General features: G+C 42.2%; 1 protein-coding gene across 2 annotated transcripts in view; it reads right to left on the bottom strand.

Annotated features, from left to right (window-relative positions):
* Window positions 1–22,453, bottom strand: part of LOC128880961 (receptor-type guanylate cyclase Gyc76C-like) — a 72,001-nt gene that overhangs the window by 36,178 nt on the left and 13,370 nt on the right. For both annotated transcript variants that reach the window (XM_054131568.1, XM_054131569.1), the window contains exon 3: window positions 5,012–5,444. In XM_054131568.1, the coding sequence (XP_053987543.1) occupies window positions 5,012–5,401 (390 nt within the window). In that variant the 5' untranslated portion in view covers window positions 5,402–5,444. The remainder of the gene's footprint in view (window positions 1–5,011; window positions 5,445–22,453) is intronic.

The raw sequence follows: 22,453 nt of genomic DNA, 5'->3' as shown, positions 1-22,453 counted from the left end.
CGGTATCGTCAAAAACGTGAATGATGAAAAAAGGCTGACCTCGAACTTACGATCCACTTTCCCGATTACACCGAGCCTCTGACCCAAAAATACGCCATCCGATAAATGGCAATTTCTTCGGAGATCGCAACATTGTGTAAACAACCATGGAATATGCAAATGGTATCCACGGGTACGCAACGCAGCTGTAGCAACTGTTGCATTTTACATGTACAATTGCGCCGAGGACAGCCGCACTTGTTCCGAACCGATGAAACCTGGAAAACGCGTCGCGGGGCGAGCATCGATTCAATTTCATCTGAAAAATATACGACACCGCGCGAGACGCTGATTTCTCCGGAGAGCTGTCCGAGCATTAAACAATGTAACAACAAGCGTCCACTTGCGCTGTCGACACTGGCAGGGTTTCACCAATCAGCTTATTTTCGAGTAATTGAAGGGCGTCCGGTCGTGGAAGGCTGTGCGCGACTGAATGCCAACCTTCAGGGACGATGACAACGACTTCGACACGATTCGTTTCGTCGAGAAACCACTCGGTGTCTGCCTAATGACGATATCGCCGATTGCTCCGAAATCGCGGGAACGTAAAAGACACCGGAGATAATCGAGATAATTGACAGGCTTTACTCTGAAATATAGACTCGTTCCTTTCTGTTAACTCTTTCAGAATCATTTTTTTTCTCGTACTAATTTAATTTAATTTTTTGGATTAACGCGAACTAAAATTAGTATGTAAAAAAATATATATATAACAAAAATAATCTTAATAGTATAGTTTTCGAGGAAAACTGGTTTTTCTCTATGTGTAAACGATACTGTGGGTAATTTATAAATTTCGTGTTCTCAACTGTGGACGTCAGGTTTGAAATGGTTAAATACTTTGTCGGGAAGCGGGGAATCTAATTCCATCCTCATATGATGATTTTAATTTTGAGAAGGGATACGATTGTCCCTCATACACTATCAATGATCAATCCGCGACTTATGAACTTTATCTAGGCACATTTTTCGAAATGCAGTTACGAATCACGATTCTGATACCGTTTGGACAAATTAGCTTAGGTCCAATGATTGTAAGAAGGGACCCGACGTCCATGCCCCACGACGGTGAAATCATTTCAAGGGTGATTCACGAGCACACGTGGGAGTACTTGTTGCAAAGTCATCACAGAGTGACGCAGCGCGGTACAACATTTTAACGATGATCAAGATCCGTTAAAATTCGAGTTATAACCGAGGCCAATTTAAAGAGATGCATTTTTGCGTCGATCGTCGCAGTTCGTGGGCCATAGTTCTATTTTCACAGATTTTCACAGATATTTTCATAGATGCAAACCATTGTTTCACGCAGAAAAATTTCGATCGAGCGTAAAAGAGCTAAAGAAAATTAAACCGCGATAGATCGCCGATTAACTTTCCGGTTCTATTTACAAATATCGCGCGCGGCGAAACTAGTTTCCGTTGTGGGAGTGCGTCATAGCGAATTCCAGCATTTTTTCTTTCTTTCCAGTCGCAAATATCCCCGGCAGCAAGCCGGACAAGGTGCACCTGCGCCGCGCTATTGAATCGAGCGGACAGGTAACGCATTAAGCTCGATTCACGTGCCCCGATCTAGATAAGCGGCGCGCAGGCGATAACCATTTCGTCAAAAAATTTCGATGAACTTCCATTCGATGACCTTTGATAACATTTGAGTGCCTCGAATAATTATCTACTTTTCACGAGGACGCTGATTTTTAAGAACTAATTTTACCAGAATAAAAGAAACGATGCTCCATTTGCGACATAAAATTATTAATTTACCGTAAAAAAAATTGCTACACTTAATATAATAGTTTTCGAAGAAGTAGGCCGTAATGCTGTATGCGATCCACGCTCTGCAGTCCATTATTTTTAACGATTGATCCCGACGTGGCGTGACGGAAAATGCTTTGAAAAATTATAAAGAGCACGAGAGCGCGACGAGATTTTTCACCGCGTCGCGTATAGAACGCGCAGCTTTCAAAATACCGTCGGTGGCTAAAAATAAATCCAAGATGCTATAATTACTCCGAGCAGCGAAGCAATAATATTTTTATCGCGTCAGCGCTGCTAAAGTACTCGTTGCTTCGTCGAACACCGAAAATACTTGAGCAGTCTGTTTCTTCCAGATATCTTCTGCTAAATTTTGAAATCAGCAAGTAAAAATCAAATCTGTTTCGTAACAATCGCGTCAAAGAATGATGATTAATTTAACTTTATATTTAATTTTCGTAGCGCCACGAAGATCTATAAGAGCAACTCTGAAAGTTTCGATAAGGTCCAATATCGAATATAATACTTTTTCGATTCTTGACCACCGAAAGACACATGAGCGTTCGAGCGTCCGAGTAAGTACATCAATTGGAATCGAGTCTCTCGAGGGACGCAGACGCTTCCCGAGCGTGGAAAAACTTTCACCGACGCGCTAAAAATACAAGCGGCATTATTTCCTCGTTAAAAATCGGCAGCTGGAAATCCATACGAAATAAAAGTGTCGCACGACGATCGCGGTACCGAAATAGCCGCAAGTTCGCTAGACGCACAGGTTGGGCGTTTAATATAAAAATACATTTCTGCGCAGCGCGATATCGTCGCGGTGGCGAGCACGAGTGACGTGAACCGAGCTTTATCGTAGCCGCGAGAGAGCACGGAGGCCGACATTGCGATCGCGATGCTTACTCTTGCGTGACATATCGTGGCTGAGGCTGAGACTTCTCGGCCAATTTTTCTCTATTACAACTTATCCACGCGAATAATATTCGACTACGTATTTGGCTGTTTAAACAGTTCGTTGCTCGAATATTTTGTATACTGTTTAGGTATCTAGGTGGATGTAGTACAGAAGGCAGATTTGGGCAAAGTGTTCGTACTATTTTTTATATGAATTATATTGTAGAATTCGATAAAGAAAAAGGGGCGAGAAGGAAACAATCGACGAGTGTTGTGATAAAGGCAAGGGATATACTGAAAGAAAATGACCAAAGTACGTTTCGATAGTAGGTAAGTTTAGTGACAACACCCACTCAGACGATATCGACTTTGACGCCAGAGTTTCGCGGATCGTCGTTGAGCAAGATTCGATGGTGATCGATGGGAGAGAAGGGCCGCGAAAATAAGAACGACGGGGTCCCCGAATCGGCGTCCCTTTTCGAGGATGATCGCCACGCACAGATAAGTGCCGATATCCCCCGAATAATTATCGGCGTAACAGCAATTCATCTTTGACGTAACTTGTTATTTCCAAGTAGAACCGGATACGCCGGGACGATACGATCAGGCTCCGGTTATTTCGACGATTCCCAGAGGTTTCGTCGGCCCCGGAGCGGGCCCTTTCCTTGTACGCGCTTACGGTTGCAGGTTGCAAAAGAGCGCGGAGGCAGGTTTGGTCGAAAAAGGGAGAAGGAAGGCACGAAACGAGGAGAGCACGAGGAGGTGGAGGAAGGTGTGCGCGCACACACGGGTGATCGAGGGAGGAGAAGGTTTCTCGATCGCGAGCGAATTCTTCTCACGGTTGCGAGAGCGCAGTTTCGTCGGCGGACGCGTGGGCGGACCGGCGAATAATGCCGGTCTTGTATTTTTAAACCCTCGCACGAATCGGCATCTCCGGGGAGATGCCGGGTCACTCTGTACGTTGCAGCTCCCGCTGCAGCGCGCACCTTTCTCTTTTTCTTCTCTTATTCGGCCGAAGAGAGGGCTCGCCCCACGCCACGGCGAAAACGATCTCACGGTCCTCGCGCGAGCTGGCCGAGCGAGCGAGCGAGACCGCGAGCAACCGACCGCGTACGCCCGATCCTCCAATGAATTATCGAGCCTTCCAGAGCGTGGAACGCCGCGACGGTGACCGCCCGGAGGAAAAAACCCGAGACAGGGGCCCCGCGATATTACCGACGTTACTTTTCGGTAAGCCGAGGATTCGCCGTGGGAACCGGAGACCCGCTACCGCAATTAGGACCGACTTCGGACACCGGCCGTGCCGAGCCATACGAGATACGATTTTCTCCTCCGCGGCCCGCTCCGCATCAAATTCTACGATACTCCCTACTTTTTCCAAACCGCGACACGTTTGCTCATGCAGCGCGCGTCGCGGGTCGTTCCACTCCAAATTGGCTGCGGTATACCGAATAAATGAATTTGTACATTCTTCGAGGCTTTTATTCTTCTTTCAAAACGTACCACATGCGGAGGAGGTATCGAGGAGGTCCAGCAGATTTGAATGGATTCCTAAATTTGTACGGATCTGTGTATGGCCAACTTTGTCACTTAATCGTTTACAATAAGTTTACGAAGAATTCGGGCATTATGCACACGAATCTGAAAGAAATTGAAAATGGGTGTACTCTCAACTGTTCTTAACCTAACCCAGAGCTACTGGCAAAAAAATCTTCCAGGCGTATTACTTCGCCCTACAACTTAGTCAATACTCCTATATGTTATGTATGTCTCATATGTATATCTCATTAATTGTCAACTTTTGAAAGACTTCTTGGTACCAAAGCTTCCTCTCTCAAGATACAGATTCAAACGCCTACCGTTCACCCTTAATTAAAGTCTCGAAACTCCTCGACATCCAAGTGTGATATCATGCTATGCCTCTAGCGAGACACCTGGTCTACCTTAACCAGTCAGCTGTGTTTGACGATTATGCCCGTCAACGCTCGATTCTCGCGACACACATAGCGCGTGCTCTGGAAAGAGTACGCCACAGCTGTCTGGTTAACACGTTCCGTGCCACGTGTACCGCCGATAGACATATGTATTTAATTCGTTGAACACATGTATTCTATGAAAAATTTAATTCTGTAAAATATATTTTCACCAAAAGAATGAAGCACTGGTGGTACACGATGCGATAACTACTCTAAACGTGCTAACTACTTATGGATTAATGATGTAAGGAAATACTGTGTGATAATATTTAAATCTTTAGTCAAAACATCAAATGGGTTGATCGACAAGTCAGGCGAAAACGGTTTGGCACGGTTAGATTTACCTCGTCGAGAGCCATGGAGAAGGCGCCCGAGATAGCGAGGCCCTGACGGTCCTTGAGGCCGCCCTTGATGGCCGTGAGGTATCCGATGGTAAGGTTCTGCTGCTTCCTCGGTTGGATGGTTCTGCCGAAAGTCGACTTTGGATAGCTTTGCCTGGAGAGCGCCTGCTGCCACTCGGCCCCGGGTAACCCTGGCGGCTCGGCCAGGCCCAGGACCAGAGGGCTGCTGGCCAGCAGCAGCAACACCAGCAGGGCCCGCGAGCTGCTGCCGTTCGACCGCGTGTGAAGCGGTTGCAGCTGATCTTGCCGGTGCCGTCGATTGTGTTCCTGATGGAGTTCCTGGCGACGGGGAGGCCTGCGGCGGCTCGGCTGTACTGGCGGGCCGGGGCGCATGGCCGCCGCCGCCACCGGTCAGCACCGCCTCCCTCCCGTTCACCTGCAACAATTCACAGATTTTTCCATGTAAATGATTCTGATATTCTATCAAACTCGACCCGTTGTTTCCTATTTTGATTCTATTCGTTTTTCTCTTAGAAATTAATTGTATTGCATAGAAGTCGAAGGTCATAGCCAGATAGGGAGGGACAATTTGCCTCAGGGTAAATGGTTTCTTTTTTTAACATATGTTTCTATAAGTTCTATCGTAATTTGTCTAATGGAAATCATGAATATTCACTGCAACTTAGTCAATATTCCTATCTGTTCTCATCAATTATCAACTTTTTAAAGTCCTGAGACTTATTACGAGAGACTTTCCGATAACACATATCTAAGTGCCACGCGTTATCAGGTACTTATCCGACTCCACTTTTAATAATTCGACAAACTCACTCAACGAGATTCGCTGGGACATGTATGTCCTACGGGAGTTCAAAGGATTAAAAGAAGAACCCAAAAGTGGCTGAAATACAGCAAATCCCTTAACTCCTTAAGCTACAACTACGTGTGAGACTCGTGATCGGATATTCGGGTCAAAATTGATAATCACGAGCCCGGCCGGTGGTGTATTGTTGGTGTATTGGAGCCTAAATTGTAGCTTAATGGGTTAAGTAACCGCCTGCTCTATAAACTATACAACAGAGAGCTAACTGTTAAAATTATCGCACCCCCGACTGGTTAAGTTGGAAAAGGGTGGTAAGGTGCTGTATGTTTTGACCCATTTGAATACAAATTATTCCTCAAACCACGGTCGAATTACTGCATTCCAAGGATGCTCATTAAGCAGTCCACAGTCGCTAAATAATTATTGTACCTTACCACGCTCGATGGTCACCAGTGATTAACACGTTGATCGAATAGCACTTTGCGAATAAAGTTGACGTTAACGCCCATCGAAGCTAACAGCCGTCCAAGTGCCACGCGTTTTCAGTAACTTATCCGACTCCACTTTTAATAATTCGATAAACTCATCTACCGAGATACAAGTGTTTGACTTAGAAGAACCGTTGCGACGCTATCGTCGCGACTGAATGCACTTATCATCGGACAGCACTTACTGAGTCATCGCGTATGCCATCTGTGCGAGGCTAATAATAACTGATATCCCTAAAACGATATAACGCGCGAACCACTCGTCCAACACGACGCCAACGACTTCCTATCGATCCAAATTTTCCTCGTGAAACCTGCATTCCATTTGAAATTCAATTATTATTAAATTTGATCGCGCATCCTCGGTTTAATGTCCCTCGGGCTGACTAGTCGCGAAGCAACGCCGGATACTCCACCTCCGCTAACTAAGCAACAGAGTTTCGTTCCAGGACTCCTTACCTTGGAGAATAACTACACCTCGGTGACTCTATAGGAGACGCTTCCGACCTTGCCATTCCTCCCTACCACTCGTAAAGATTTCATGATTGTACCTGTCAGTATTTAGATTTAATATTTACTACACCTTTTACTACTCAAGGTTGGTTTTAACAGCAACGTCTATCGCTAAATCCCTTTATCGTTTCCTTATTACTATTACAACAATAAAGAGATCTTCCTTAATATAGATCTCCGACACAGCCTTGCTCTTAACTGCTAGATTAAAAATGAGTCAAGCCGCTGCGCGCGTTCAGCTATTATCACGTGGATCGGATATCAATGATCTCCAGGAAACATTACGTCAGAAACATAGTAATCCCCGGAAAAAACGAGACCGCGAATAACACGCGGTAATGATGCGATCGATCGCCCGCAGCGTCTATGAACGATCTTACTACGCCTACTTCGACGATCGATCCAATTCGTTTGCATCGGCGTGCGTCAATCGGGAAGATCTCCGTGCACGCGGAATCGCGACTTCCCTACGTTTCGCGGAAGCGGTCTTGAGAAAACGATTTTGAGGAAGCGATGTGCCCGAGGCCGCCATAAATCACGGCTGCGGAACGATCTTCCGATGAACGCGCGAGTCATCCGTCTAATTTCAGAATTATTTCGAGAGCCACTTGATAGGAGCAGTTGGATGATTTACGACTGCCTCTCGACGTTTGGGAAGGTCTCGAATGTCAGTTGATTCCGAGCTGAGTTCTTTGGAGGCGATGGTCACGATGCCTCCATGGCGGAATAAGGATTAATGGTATTCTACAGTTTTTGAAATAGAGCTCTTTAGATCGCAAAGCTCAAGAAACCCATGCGGGGTAATGGTTATCTTGGTCTGGAGACGTTAGATACAATCCTAACGCGTTGGTCACCATGTCACTCAGAAATGGTGTGACAGGTCTTTCAATTTCTTCACAGGTGAGGCAGTGATGGAAATAAATCTTGATAGGATTTTAGAATTTGATCAAGGTTAAAAAAATTAAATACTAGGACAAGTGTTAACCGTTTCGCCTACGTTGAAGGAGTTATCGTAAAAATAACGTACCCGAATACAGTGTAAATAATTGTATATATTTAAAAGAGCAAACGGTGGAAGAAAGTATACAAGATATTCTAGGTGGTATTCGGACGGGCGTACGATTGGAACTGACCAGGTAACAAGGTACGGGGACAGAACTTGCACTTCTTAGTACCTGGTCCCTGGTACCATAGTCCCAGAATATTGGGATTCTTGCCATTTTCCTTCGTTAGGCCTAGAATCCCAAACGAGACCCTCCGTATCGATTTCAAGAATCGCATAGTGCTTACATGCATCAATGGGACCGCCCGAGTTTTCTCCTTAAAAATTAGCAAACTTTGAAGCGTCATAGCTTGAAAACTAATAAAAATCGGGTAAAAACATTAAAGCTTAATGAATTCGTCTTGAAAAGTACTATCGCACGGTATAACAAAAAATATATAATTCCATTCGAAAAAGGAAAGTTGACCATCATATCACGTTAAATAACAAAGTTAACAAAAATTCCTTCGCGCTAAAACATGAGTCTCGTTTTACCATGCAATTTCCATATTTGAAATGTTGTATTCGGCCGATAGTTTTGGAGTTAGAGCCCTTTTTCACTTAGGCTGGGACACCTTGTACGTCTCTTAGATACCCACCCCTCCGCTGCCAGCCCATTCATATTTCTTTTGCCCGTAGTTTCGCCCGAGTAACCCCGACCACCGGTGTAATATGATCTTCACCGATTGATGCGCTTCTGTCGAGTATTTTTTTTTTCTCGGACCTCTTTCTCTTTCACTATCTGTCCTTTCCTACGTTCGACGCTCGACTCCGAGTCAAGTGTAAACACATAAAAACACTCGAGTGCAATGTTTTGGGTCTCCGATTTTGCATGCCTCATTCAGTCGGTACTGTATCTTCTAATGTTTTGCCAACAAACTTCGAGTGTAGAGAAGGACAGCGAATGAAGAAGAGAACGGAGCGACAAGCGAGAATGGCGACCAACACCGGGATTATTTCGGTGAGACAATATGTAGTAAATATGTTGCGAATTACGTCGTGTTTGGTATCGTTTTAATCAGAAAAATGTCAGGAATATGATGGTAACAGTTTTACAACAAAAACGGTAATAATAAAAAAAGTTTGATCGTTGCATTAGCATTGTCTCATCGAGATATCCGATCCTGCATCATTTTACTGTCCATTTATCGTAGAGAAACTTGTGCATTTAAGGAGACTGTTGAATTATATACATATATGTATCGGATATAGAGTTTTCAGAAACATGTGAATTCCTTAGCTTATTTCAACAGCCTATAACAACGCGTTAGACACGTGGTAAGGAATTCGAGTCGAACATGAAAAGCACGAGTCAGACAAGTCGTATAAACACGCATGAAGAATTTTATACCTATTTATGGCACACGAGACCCCAGAGTAAATCGTATGACATGGGGTTAAGTTATGTAATCTTCAATAGTCTCGAGTTGGCAGTCAACGTGTTAAGAAATACCGATTTTAGTTTCTTATAACGTGGCATCAGGTGTGAGAACCACTGTATCGCGATCAGATCGGCGCGTTATTGATACAGCGGGGAGAAGCGACAATGCCGAACGAAGTGTCGCAACGCGACCGATTCCGTGGAAAAATAACGCAGTTGCCTCACGACGCGGAACGATTCCGCGTTCAAGCCTCGAGAAACGCGACGGGAACACGTGGCCGGGGGACACACCTGTTGCGATTACGTAACGCAGACCTGCGAACTCCGTAGGCGACTCCGAGCGCTAGCCTATAACGACCTCTGCGACAATAAAGACGTCTTCTCCACGTGATGCATGGTGTCATTCACCAACCGAGCCGCGCGCAACTTTCGACTCGTTTCACGTTTCCGACTCGGATTTAATTATGACCGCCCGGCGAAAGTCAGCGGCGCGGATTTATTCGACGCCTCGAGACAACGCTGAGACGTCGCGACGAAGATGCGTCGACGCAGCCGCGGAATGACGCATCGCGACAAAAGAGGACTCGGACGAAATCGTCGCCGAAAGCCAGCGAAAGTTTCGAATTTCGTAAATCGATTTAGGGTAATCAGTAGATTACGATGTTTATGTGGGACGATGTACGAGGATATGCATGAATGCAAAAATACATAAAATGTCAAGAATGAAATACATATTATACCGTTTAGAAGATAAGACGCGCTTTCATTTAAATTTCAATTTTTTATCTGAATCCGTAAAAGTACGAATTTGCATAAACATCCGCGGTTTAGCGATAACTTTGGAGGCTGTTTGTGCGTAGTTTCTGGGTTTAAATATTTAGGTTCTTTTGAAGACACGGTGCAAATTTGACTTACAAGGTTGGTTAATTTTTAAGTTTAATCGTCGTGGTCTTTCCTTGAATCGCAGATCTTCTGAATGGTCGTCGAAGACTGGAAATTGTTTTCGTCAATGTTTGCACCGTTGACGTATCGTCTGTACGCGTTACTAAGCAAGCAATATGGTCCAACTGCCGAATGATCTTCTTGCTGGGAAATTCGTTTTAGACGAAATATAAAAAAAAATAATAATTGAGAAACAGTTATACCTACTCCGCATTTGAAAATGATCGATAGAAACGGATAGAGATTCAGCTGGAATTCTATCGACGAATTCAATTGACGATCTACCACTGTTTTGTATTCGCGATACTGTTTGAAATCCAATTAACGTCTTGTAGACGCGAGAGAGCATGGTTCTCATAAACGCTCGAAACGCGTTTCACTCGACAATGAAAACTCTTCGAATTTCTAATAAGATTTAACGGATCCCCGTCGACATAACGGCAACAGTCGATCCCGCAGATTAATATTAATCGACCCAAGAGACTCTTTCACTTTTAAATATATACTTGCTGGCACACTTTTGGAGACACGTTTGCAACCAAACGCTCCCCCGAGCGTTTCGTCCCGTCCTCGATGTTTCCCTAAATGTAGCTAATGGACGAATCGTATCGACGCAGTGTACACAGCGTTGGGTACACAAGAATGGCTTAAAGCGTATCGCAGTCGTGTCGTTAAACAAGAGAACACGGTTTCGTAAACGGTGTCACGCCCATATTTGAGGGCAAAGATCGTGTTTCTCGAATCGGGCTATTCGTGTCACGAAAATAATGATAGCGAACGACCCACCTAGTATTAACGATGTTGATACAGTACGAATATCGAGAAACGTTTCTCGCAAGGTCGGGCGCGAAGATAGCGACGCTCAAAGATGATCATAAACAAGAATTTCAAGTAAAGAATGCCGCGTTATCGTACGTTTCTGTGAAACTTTACAATTACCAACGACTAGACGAAATTAGCTGAAAGGTGAGCAACAATTTTCTGCAACGCACCAGGCGATCTTCCCGTGTTAAATTTATTTTCGCTACGGGACCGTTATATTACCACGAGTGCTCGTAAAAGCAAACAGAATCTTTTAAACGCGGGCACGATACGTAAAGCAAATTCAGCCCGATAAAACGCTAAGAATAGCTACGTTTGGCGAGCCGCATACATTATTTATAAGTGCCGTTACCCTTTGGTACCTTCGGATAAATCGTTCCTAATCGATAACTTAGCACGCGTATCGCTTTGGTTTCATTTTTTGCACCTTAGTGATGAAGGATCTAAAATGCCAATCTCCAAGGTGTTTTTCAGATACAAATAATTAGGAGAAGATATGCCGACACTCTAAACGATTCTAGCTCTAGCTGTTATCTACCACGAAAAAGACGCCACGATTAGAATAATTAGAGCTCGCACTGCTCTTCTGTCAGAAACAAATTAAAACAGCATGGCAATCAGCCGATTGTCATCTTGTACAATGGATCGTCGTGGTGACACAGCATTTTGAGCATTCAGTTTCACCTGAGTAAGCTGCAGGTTATAACAAGCTCGTGCATTGTCCTGACGGTTTGAAGTTCAAGGCTACAATCTATGTAAGAGAAAGAAATATACACGCGCGCCTATGCAATCTTTCAAATTTTGCTGCAAACTGTTAACCCTTTGAGATCCCGTGTTGAGCGAGATTCGACAAAACTGTATCGAAATCAGAAAATTCGGAGTGCAAAGGGTTAAAGTGCAAACACATGGAGGCGATACCTTATTTATTGTTGGAATGGACCGATTGGTATTTTAGTCCGAGTAAATGACGCAGCCAAGTACGGGTCGTTTAGTTTCGAGCATCCTCCTTCGCATTTTATATCATAATCATTACAAGCATTGCTAAATTTATGCTGGTCCGCGGATACACTGCGTGTGTACGTTAAGAGTGAATAAATCGCTACAATAAACACTGCGTGTTACACGCAAGTGCTACATTTCTTTCTCAACCTTAAAAGAAGAAATTTCTAACATTTATAAACACGCTTAAAAGATATATTTATGAATGACCAACATTCTGATTTGCTAAATTTTATTGAACCGGTGCGTACGCGACCCCGTTGTCCTGTTTCTGGTCAGAGCGAGACACCTCGCGCATAATACTATTCTCATTTTCTGCTCCAGATTGCAAGTATCAGCGCGTGATTAGAAATCACCCTGTGTGTGTCACCGTGTTACGCGGCGATCCAAGGAACTCGTTGACACCTTTCAATCAACGTTTCGTGGAGAATGGCGAACAAAACAGAACAGATGAGGCCCCCCAACCGGCGACTTCCGCTGTAACACATCGCGGGACACCGAGGTGTCTCCTTAATGGTGTCTCGGAATATACGGGAACTGGTCCTCTTTCTAACGCGTTTCCACTGCCTTTTTCGTAGAGACGATCGCGCTCACGATCGGCATGGATCGCGACGCAGGAAGTCAAATCGGCTAGCGGCTGGTCGATGGTATGCGTCAGGCATGCGTTTACGCAACCCAGGGTCAACACTCGCGGTGCATATCGTTTAGATAAACAGTGATAACCCTACTCTCCCGTTGGAATTCTTCTGGATTATATTCCTACCAAACCTTCATCTTCTGCCTGGGGCGATAATTAATCGAGAGATTTTTAATTATTAACCCTCTATGAACCCGTGTAACTTTCAGGTCATGCGGTAATATTGGTCAAAAAGTTCTGTCCACTTTTAGAATAACACAAAATAATAAATTTCTCATACCTTGAATAAATTTTATTGAATAATATCATTTTTATCATTATTCATGACATCTTGCCAGAATGATTGCAAGATTGCATAATGAATGATTTAATATCGTTTTTAATGAATATGCGTGGACTTGTTAAAAGCTTGTTGTAACCAGAACGGACAGAACTTCTCGGTAGACTTAATATATTGTCCTTTCACCAAATCATTTTAGTTTGTTCACAAGATGACGTGTACGTCTTAGTTACGTAATATCTCTGGCCGATTGAGAATTTTAGAGAATCTTGTATACGTACATGAACAAAATATAACCATCCTCTTTACGATCTCTTCCTATCTTCCTGCCAAAGTCATCACTATAAAATTTCTGTAGTCCCTTATGAAATATTTATAAACACAATCTGTGGTTCAAACATATGATACGACCTGATACAATAAATTCTGTCTGTGTTCATATAGGATAAGGACTCATGTTCCTGAGAAGTGACAGATCACACTGATCCACGTCTAGCCTAAAGCTGTAGATCTCCGACTAATCGTCGATAATGGTCGATGCGAATGGAATCGAGTAGAAAATGAATGGCACGAGAGAGGAACCGTTCTCGAAACACGGTCGTCCATGTATCAGTTTGTTTTCCGCACGCGATACGTGTAATACGGGTACTAACGCGCCTCATTTTCTACAGTATATCGTGTTACAAGGGGTAATTGAAGAACGATATGCATATATACATGTTGTACAAGATGTGCACGCGTGGGCATTGTCATTATCGCAGCTACACAGTACATTAGAGTGTTTCGTGCCGATATAATATATCACGTTACTACTGTAAACGTTCAGGGGTGTGGCTCCGTTGGTCACCACAGGATACCTCGATACGCGCGCTCGTATCTATGGATCGTTTACAACTCACCGCCTCTGTGTACTAATTTAAAATTACAGCGCAAGGTTCGCCGTAACAGTAGCCAAATCGTGTCAGTCAGATTACACAGCCATTTAAATTTACAAACGAATGCATGTCCTGTTACAGGCTGGCTCTAGGTCTTTGCGTCGAAAGGGAACACCTTTTGAGCCGTAAACAATGCTCATGTTTTTGGAAATTTCTTTTGACGACACTAAATGCTTCATAAGCACATTAAAAGTACGCACTTTGAACAATATTCGTGTTAATTTTCATAAAGAAATATCAGCATTCCCGATACCGTCACAAAAATTCAATCGGGCAACGTGAGGTGAGGACAGTTGAGGCGCATGAGAACCAGAGTAACCTATCTACAAAATTATGTTACTGAGTCATAAAGAGAAATTGGACCTATTTGCCAAAAATTCATTACAGTTCCATGCTGCCATCCGTTAATGATTGAGGAAATTAAACATACGTCACTTTGGCTTTATAAAACATCCTATCAGCTATGCGCTTTAGGCCATAATTCAATTTTTTAAAACATGTTACTTACAATTAGACCACTCTGGTTCTCAAGGCCTCAATTATACATTCTATAGAAGAATATTACAGAAGACTAATATTTTTTAAATGAAGCATATACTTTGTCGATTTTTCTGGACCAAGCGTAGTTGTAATAAAAATAAAAAAATAGTTCTGCTCGTCCAGCGCCTATAATCAGAGGGCCGTGTACCGATCCAGCATACTCGTTTGATTTTTATCGACACCCAATTGGAATGCCTCGACAATGGACGTGGACGTAACGAATAGGTGAAATATTCACTTTGTCCTGCGCGTCGACGTTCGATTCCTGCGCACCGATCACGCCTCCGGTTCGCGCGAAAGATAACCGTCTCGATAAATAAAGGTACAGGCGCGTCTGTTCGATTAAATGCGAATATTAATAGTCACGCATTTACATAAGCCGGGTACGTATAAATCAGAAAAACGTTCGCGATAATCATGTAAGAGAGCTCCCGCAAAAAGACCGATTCGTCAAAATAAGACAAACTCTAATTACTAAACCTGCGGTCTGTTAATTTACCCGTTCCATCGATTAATTATGCAACCACGATCGGATGAAAAAGCACCGGGAGAGTCGCGAGGATGCAACAAATTACGCGTGTATCGCGAAATAAATTAATCGGACGTGCGTGTCACGAGACAAGTTCGCACACTGCATTCCATAACTGTTTCGGAAAAATGCGAGTTTGTCACATTGTTGCGTGATCCCAGGTCCGTACCAACCGCGGATTTCCTTACGTTGGAGGATTATCGACTCGATTGGTCGTATCCAAAGTTTCGATGTACCTTTCCAATATTCGAGCTAATTAACACGTTCGCGCCCATTGACGCACTGCTACGTCATTTCAAAATCCACAGCTGCTCGCCACTGACGTGATCCTACGTATTTTCCACTTTCTACCTGGCAATTCTACGTCACTTCGTATTCATGCTTCGCGATATTGTAGGATATAATTAATCGGCTAGGTAGGGCGCTGAAGTGAAACGTGCATATTATACGAGTGTCTTCGAGTCGTGTGAAGTATCGAGCAACTTTTCAAGATCAAACGTGCGAGGTCTGTTGAAAACATGTGTTCGCGGTGCGCTGATAAAAACGTGATATGCAAATCGGCAACGCACGCATTGTTCCCTGTTTGCGACCAACGACCAATTCCTCCTGGGGAACCTTCCGCGTCGCAATTATGTGCAAATGTGTCCTTATACGTATTTTTTTTTTTTCACGAAGGAATATACCGACTGCGAAGATAATCGAATCGAAAGCTATTCGGCGGGCATATCTTTCGAATTTTACCATAAAACGGTTACGCGTTTAAGAATTTTGTTTATTTGTACTAAACGTTTGATAAAGGGAATAGGAAGAATAAATAATAGGATATAATTTGAAGTTACGACCTCAGATTAGAAATTTAAGATTTGTTGACAAAGACTGTGTAGTAGGAATAAGAAGGATACAAATTTTCAACTAGAATAAGGTTGATATAATGAAGTGTATCGTATGAATGGGAGGCGTTAACCCTTTCTATATCGAGATGATAATGAAATAAAGAGATTCCTGCTACTACTATTACTAAACGTATGATACAAATATCTCGTACGTGTATTGAAAGTATATACTTTGAGCTGTATTTCCGGCAATTTTCATTGAAATATTTCGATCCCTATGGAAAGTATAAAGCTACTGAAATTTCCCAACGAGTGAGGTGAATTTCTTTCGTTTCAGTGGTTACAATTAGAACAATTAATGCAATTGTGCAAAGATAGATGATGTTTCGTTGTAATAAATTGCACGACGAGGCGAGATCGATGCAACATGTTACGTAGATTTCGTGCACACCGCCGCGACACGTGCACGCTCTTTTTTCAATGGACGTAATAACGATCGCTAAAAATAACCGGCGCTATCATTACGAGCAACGTGACTTCGCGAAAAGACGTTCGAATCGTCTTCGATTCGATCGGAATAAACCGCCGCCTCTCGCATACGTTTCCGTTAAAAAATTCTCGTTCTAAATACACACGTCGGGATTGATAAGACGCGTACACAGGGTAAGGCTTGATAAAGTGAGTATGCTTTGAATATTGCTACGGGAAAGAATGTATACATGTTCACCAGTACTTGGGAATCAATAATTTAAATTACAAATGCAATCGTTAATCGTAATTGCACGTTACAATTTAAACGTTAACCGTAACGTGCCGTACTTACGATTGTGATTGTAAAAAGTTTTTGAAAAATCTTAAATTTAAGTGCTAAAGCACTTGGTATAGTCGTCACTTTTTATATTTATAATAACTTTCCTGAATAATAAAGATTAATACCATTAAACGACAAAATTTTATTAGCCATTGAATAGAAAACAATTCATTTCACAGGCCATTTCATCGCATTTCTCAACTTTTTGTTTTGTGGAGTTAATCCATTCGTACAATGAACGGCTCAAATAATTGCATGGGAAGGTAAAGAATTAATGACCGCACCTAATAACTGTTAGCCATTAATTAGACTATATAATTCCCAACGACTGTTTCCCAAACATCTCCTGGATTACTCGAATACCATTCGAATATATAAAATATATTCGACGAGTATTCATAGCCTATCGCAGGGAGTGGCGTTCCTGGATCGAAATAAAGATTAGAAATCGCAAGGTTTACGGCGTGTAAATGTTCCTGCAGCTTTACGCGAGTTTCAGGATGCACAGGTAGCAGAAACGCGATCACTATGTCGGAACAGAAATTCTCGTCACACTGTTGCGCGATACATTACTATAACAAACCGGTCGAACCATTTAACAAGCTCGTTAAATCAACTACGACGAGCAAAATCTCGGCAAAGTTGACGTGTTTTTTTTCAGAGTGACAAACTGTTGGAGGGGAATCGATTTTATCAGAGTTTCCGGCCACGATCCCGATGTTTGTAACGTGCTAAATGTAGCAGCATCGTTAAAACTTTACGGTTGATCTTAATACGAAAATGCAAGCTGGATAATACTCGCATGTCAACTTTGTTCGTTAAGTTGCGTGGACATGTAAATAATCTGGTTTGCTAAGAACAAGTTCAAACGGAAGCAGGATAGGGTACATCTCTCGACATAGCGTATCATCGAGGAAAGATACGCGTGGGATCAATCGTGGTCAAACGGTAGCGAAGATATACTGTATACCTGGGGTTTTTTCTTATCTTAAAATAGAATGGCTATCTCTCAGACAAAGTGAATCATCGATAAAGAATAGACGAGAGATCAATCATGGACAAATGATAACAGAGATACGTTGCGTAATTGGGGTCCCTTCTTATCGGATCGATTATCCCGATAATCGCGTGAATTTCGACGCTCGGAAGAATGCAACTTTGATCAACTGCGTTGCTTAAGAGAACGCAGTCTAAGTATGGTACAGGGTGGCACGCCGTGTTTATGCCCGGAAGAGAAACACCGTGGACCGTTTTAGAAACCGAGCCGCTCGTATAGATTCCAGCAATAATATTCGCTCGTTTACCAGACAAAGGACCAGGGAATTCACTGGGCAAGTTCTATCCTCGCCGAGTGTCTGGCTTCGCTCCAAAATCTTTAATAAACGCCGCGTTTAAAGTCGTTTTCCCGCTGTACTTAGACTACTACGCTATTTGTTGCTATTACTTGCAGAACACTCGGAGCAAGTCTCTTAACTTCCTAAAGATGGAAGAGTAAACAGTAAACATCGAACGTTGGAATCTACCAGAGATCACATTTTTTATATAAAAGGCCTGAGCTTTTAGAATGATCTGATATATAAATAGTTTTATTTTTTTTAACGATAAAGCACCTGGAAGATCGAGACTGTACCAGAGATTTTTAGATGTCTAAAAATATTGAGTTGTCTGGAAAGTCCAATGTCCTCTTCAGGGACGATTTTTTTTGTTATTATCAAATTTTTGTTCTTTTTGTTATTAACAGTAATTATACTTATAAAAAACTAAAGGTTCGCATGTGTGACCAAGGGCGCGAATTCATTATAAAAACATTATAGATAAATATTTCGTTATAAATACATACAACTGTAAAGTATATTCGCGTACATATTTATAATGAAACATTTATTTAAATACATCAAAGCTATCATTTAATTCAGACAGATTTCTTTGATAGACATATAAGGTACGAATAATTATGGGTCTGACTGTATGTAATTCAATAAATATATATAAAAATTCAAATGTTACTTTGAATTTTTCATAAAAATTTCCACGAACTTTCTGGACAACTCAATATCTTTAATAAAATGAAAGTGTAATTCTAGTTTTCCCTTGCGTTCGTGGAAATGATTTTTTTCTCGATGATCCCATACTCGGGATATGACGGAGTAATGAGTGGTAGCCGTACGGCTGAAAGGTGGTCTTTGAAATACTTTCGATCGTCGCAAAATAATTATACATCGTCGACCCGCGACACGGTAGCAAAGCGTAAACTGACCCTCGAGCCAAAATGAGATTGACACGCCTGCCATAACTAGTTCGGTCGCATTCAAACGATCAACCTAAAATATTCATTCCCTTGAGAAAGACGTAACCTCGACTCGCGCTCTTTCCATCAAACGCTTTGAACAGTTTTCGCCTATAACTTTCTGTCCAACGTTCACTTCCTCTAATTGCGCGATAAAGACGTTAAAATAATAACGACGCGGAATTCTGGTTGTTCGAGTTCCCAGGAAAGCAGAGTCCATCGTTCACAATGTTAGCGTGTTGTTTCACAGCTGGCCAGATCGAGGCGAAACGTTACAAAATTAACGACACCTCGAACGGAGCATCCAGCGCGCAGATGGTAATAAGCAAAGCGTTTCGAAGCAACCCGCGAAATTCGCGAGCGTAAACATTTGAGTTTGCCACGGAATAGTTGGCCGAACGCCATTCGATCTCTGTACCCCGTGTTTTCTTAATTTCACTCGGATCGCGATCCGCCCCGCACGATCCACTTGCGGACGACGGATGTTCGCCGAACGCTGGCGCTATTCCAAATGCTTCCAAAATCGCGATCCAACGATTCGACACGCTCGAGGATCACTCTGTATGGAGTAACGACGTTCATGCGCGCGTAATGTCGAGCTGTTATTGCGAATGGCTAACGAAAACAAGCAAGATCCTCGCGATAGGATATTCGCGAGTCGAGTCCGCAAACTGGCTAGAGCAATGGTGTTTTAACACTAAACCTATCAAAACTGGTGGAATGACCGTTTTCAAACTTTTGTATACAGTTCTTGTATGCAATATATGAATTATATAAGCCGTTAACTGAAGAAATGGTTAACTCCACCAGATACATAAAAATTGTAACATTACTGACGATTATTTTTTGGCTATACTTTCTTATCAATTTTATATACCGTTAGATGAAAGATACATCTGTATTTATGGATTCTACGATATTTATTTGAATTTATATTATAAAGGGAATTTTAAAAAACAATGTAGATATTTTCATAAAACTTCTCAACTTTTTGTTTTATGGAGTTCATCGATTTGTGGAATGAATATACAATTGTTTCATGCATTATTCAATTTAGTTCCAAGTAAAATATATATATACTCGCATATATTATGTATTTTATAGAAGTGTAAAAAATACATAATATATGCGAGTCGTAAATAATTTACACAAATAATTACTTATGATTAGGTAACAAATTTATTACATCCAACAGTAATAATAATTAATAATTTAATTGTAGTGTCCTGTTTACTTCTGGTTTATATTTCTCCAAGTAAAATACTTTTGCATTTCATTAAAAAAAGTGTCTTTAAAAATAGTCAGTTGTTTTGCCACGGTAACAATAGTTACAAATGAATTCGGTAGGTTTAGTGTTAAGTAGTGTCAATAATTCTTTTGACAAGGATAGTTTACCACGGTAACACGGTAAACAGAATAGTTACAAATGAATTCGGTAGGTTTAGTGTTAAGTAGTGTCAATAATTCTGTTGATAAGGATAGTTAACCCTCTATGAGCACGTGTAACTGTCAGGTCACACCCTAATATATCAAACAGTTTTAGTTCTTTTACACGAATGCGTATACGTATAATATTAATTATATATATAATATCTCTGATAACCAATAACGCTATTGATGACCGTTGACAACACCATTACCTTAAAATATCAAAGTAAACGCCTTGCAAGTTGTTCGCAGAACAAAAATTCGGCCCATGGAGGATTAAATTGTTGGGAGACGATGTAGAACTTAATCGAGCAGGTGATCTTGAAAGTGTGCATGTCCACTTTGTGAACAAAAAATTAATTACAGCTGAATTGTAAATTAACATAGAATCTTTGATTTTGATCGATTCAGAATAAATATCTTTTAATATTATAAATAGTAACGATGCGAATAAATGCAACGATCCGTACATAATTGTCTAAAGTGCATCGAACAAAAAGCAACCGCTCGAACAAATCACGCGCATACGAATGCACAGGTCACCAGGGAGTTCGGTTTACGGATGTAATTAAAAAAAAGTGATTGTAACCGCGATGACGTGGTCACCCCGAATACTTTTTCCGTGATTAATTGTCGCTTGATTTCATCATATGGCGAACGCCTGTCTGACGGATCAGATACAGCCGCGATGCGAAGTTAATTGACAATAGACGCGATAGCGAGCTGTAAATACTTGGAATTTGCTCCGGCGATTGTCGAGAAAATCGCAACCAAGTCTATTAATAAATACCGGTAGTAATGCTTCCAGTGGTCCTTGAATCGTCTACGGACGCACCTATGCGAGTGTTACAATGGTAGCAGGAAACGGAATGAAATTTCTTAAATGTGTTATATGCTTTGGGTGTAAACTATTCGCAGTCTTTTATATCGAATTAAGTTTACGAGGGGGGACTGGAGTGGCTTTATTGGAACACGCGCGCATGTTTGAGGAGAATAAGTGAAAGCGAACCATTCGCGAAAAATCTATTCGGAGTGAAATTAACATGTTAGGCGTGGTCGAGAGTCCATTGTAAGAAGAGAGACTTCGAGTCATGTTTACCTGACTAGCCATAAGATTCAAGATTTTTTGAAAATTAAACGTCGTAGGTAGACAGGGTATCTTCAAGGGCAGTTTTCACCCCTTGTATGTAACACACGATTAATGTCTACACTTACCATACGCAAAGTTTCATCAAAGTTTATGCGCTTCAGTTAACCCTTTCAGACCCAACGTCCATAGTTGAGAACACAAAATTTACAAATTAGCGACACTTTCGTTTAGGACGAATGTCCTTATTTGTCCACGCGAAGAAAGATCAGTTTTCCTCGAAAACTACACTAATAGGATTTTTTAAACATTTTTTCCATACTAATTTTAGTCCCAGTTAACCCTAAAAATTAAATTACATTAGTACGGGGGGAAAAAAAGTAAATCAACTCTAAAAGGATTAAACTATGTACTGTATTCCTCAGCAACGTCCAAGTGCGACCTCCTTATCATGTATAAAATACCAGCGTTGATTCGCGAATCGTTATATAATTTAGGAACATAAAGACGAAACGAGCCCTTTCAATGATCGTTTCGCGAGTCGACACGAACGACGCACGAACCACGAAACCTATACGCAACGGCGCGCAGCGGTCGGCTCGTTACCGAATAATGGCAAACGATCGTGAACCGATCGCGATCGAGTTCGCAGTTTTATCGGGCGTTCGCCATACGGCGCACGGCCATATAGATCCAATGCCGTTTTCACCGCCACCGGATTTTTTCGCCCCTTCCCTGCCCCCAGAGATCTTTAACTACTGTTTCTCGGTACCGGTGCAGTGTATCGCGTTACCGCGATCGGCGTGTAACTTTATAACACACGTCCGACTATTTCCCTCTATCTAGTCGCAGACCGCAACGTTATTACTACCGACGCGAACAAACACACGATTTCGCAGTTTTCTCGCCGGCTACGAGCACACGACATTTCATCGGGGAAGGTAATAGGAAATCGCTGCCCGCCGCGCGGTTTACCCGTCGAAGGGGAAATCGAGTGTAACCGGCGTTTCACTAAATAATTATTCAACGACACTGTAAATCAGCGGCCGCGGACGTATCTCTGCAGCG

This window comes from Hylaeus volcanicus, chromosome 8, assembly GCF_026283585.1.
Source record: "Hylaeus volcanicus isolate JK05 chromosome 8, UHH_iyHylVolc1.0_haploid, whole genome shotgun sequence".
Taxonomy (NCBI): domain Eukaryota; kingdom Metazoa; phylum Arthropoda; class Insecta; order Hymenoptera; family Colletidae; genus Hylaeus; species Hylaeus volcanicus.
The sequence above is the reverse complement of the archived record's forward strand: the minus strand, read 5'-3'. Positions and strand labels throughout refer to the sequence as shown.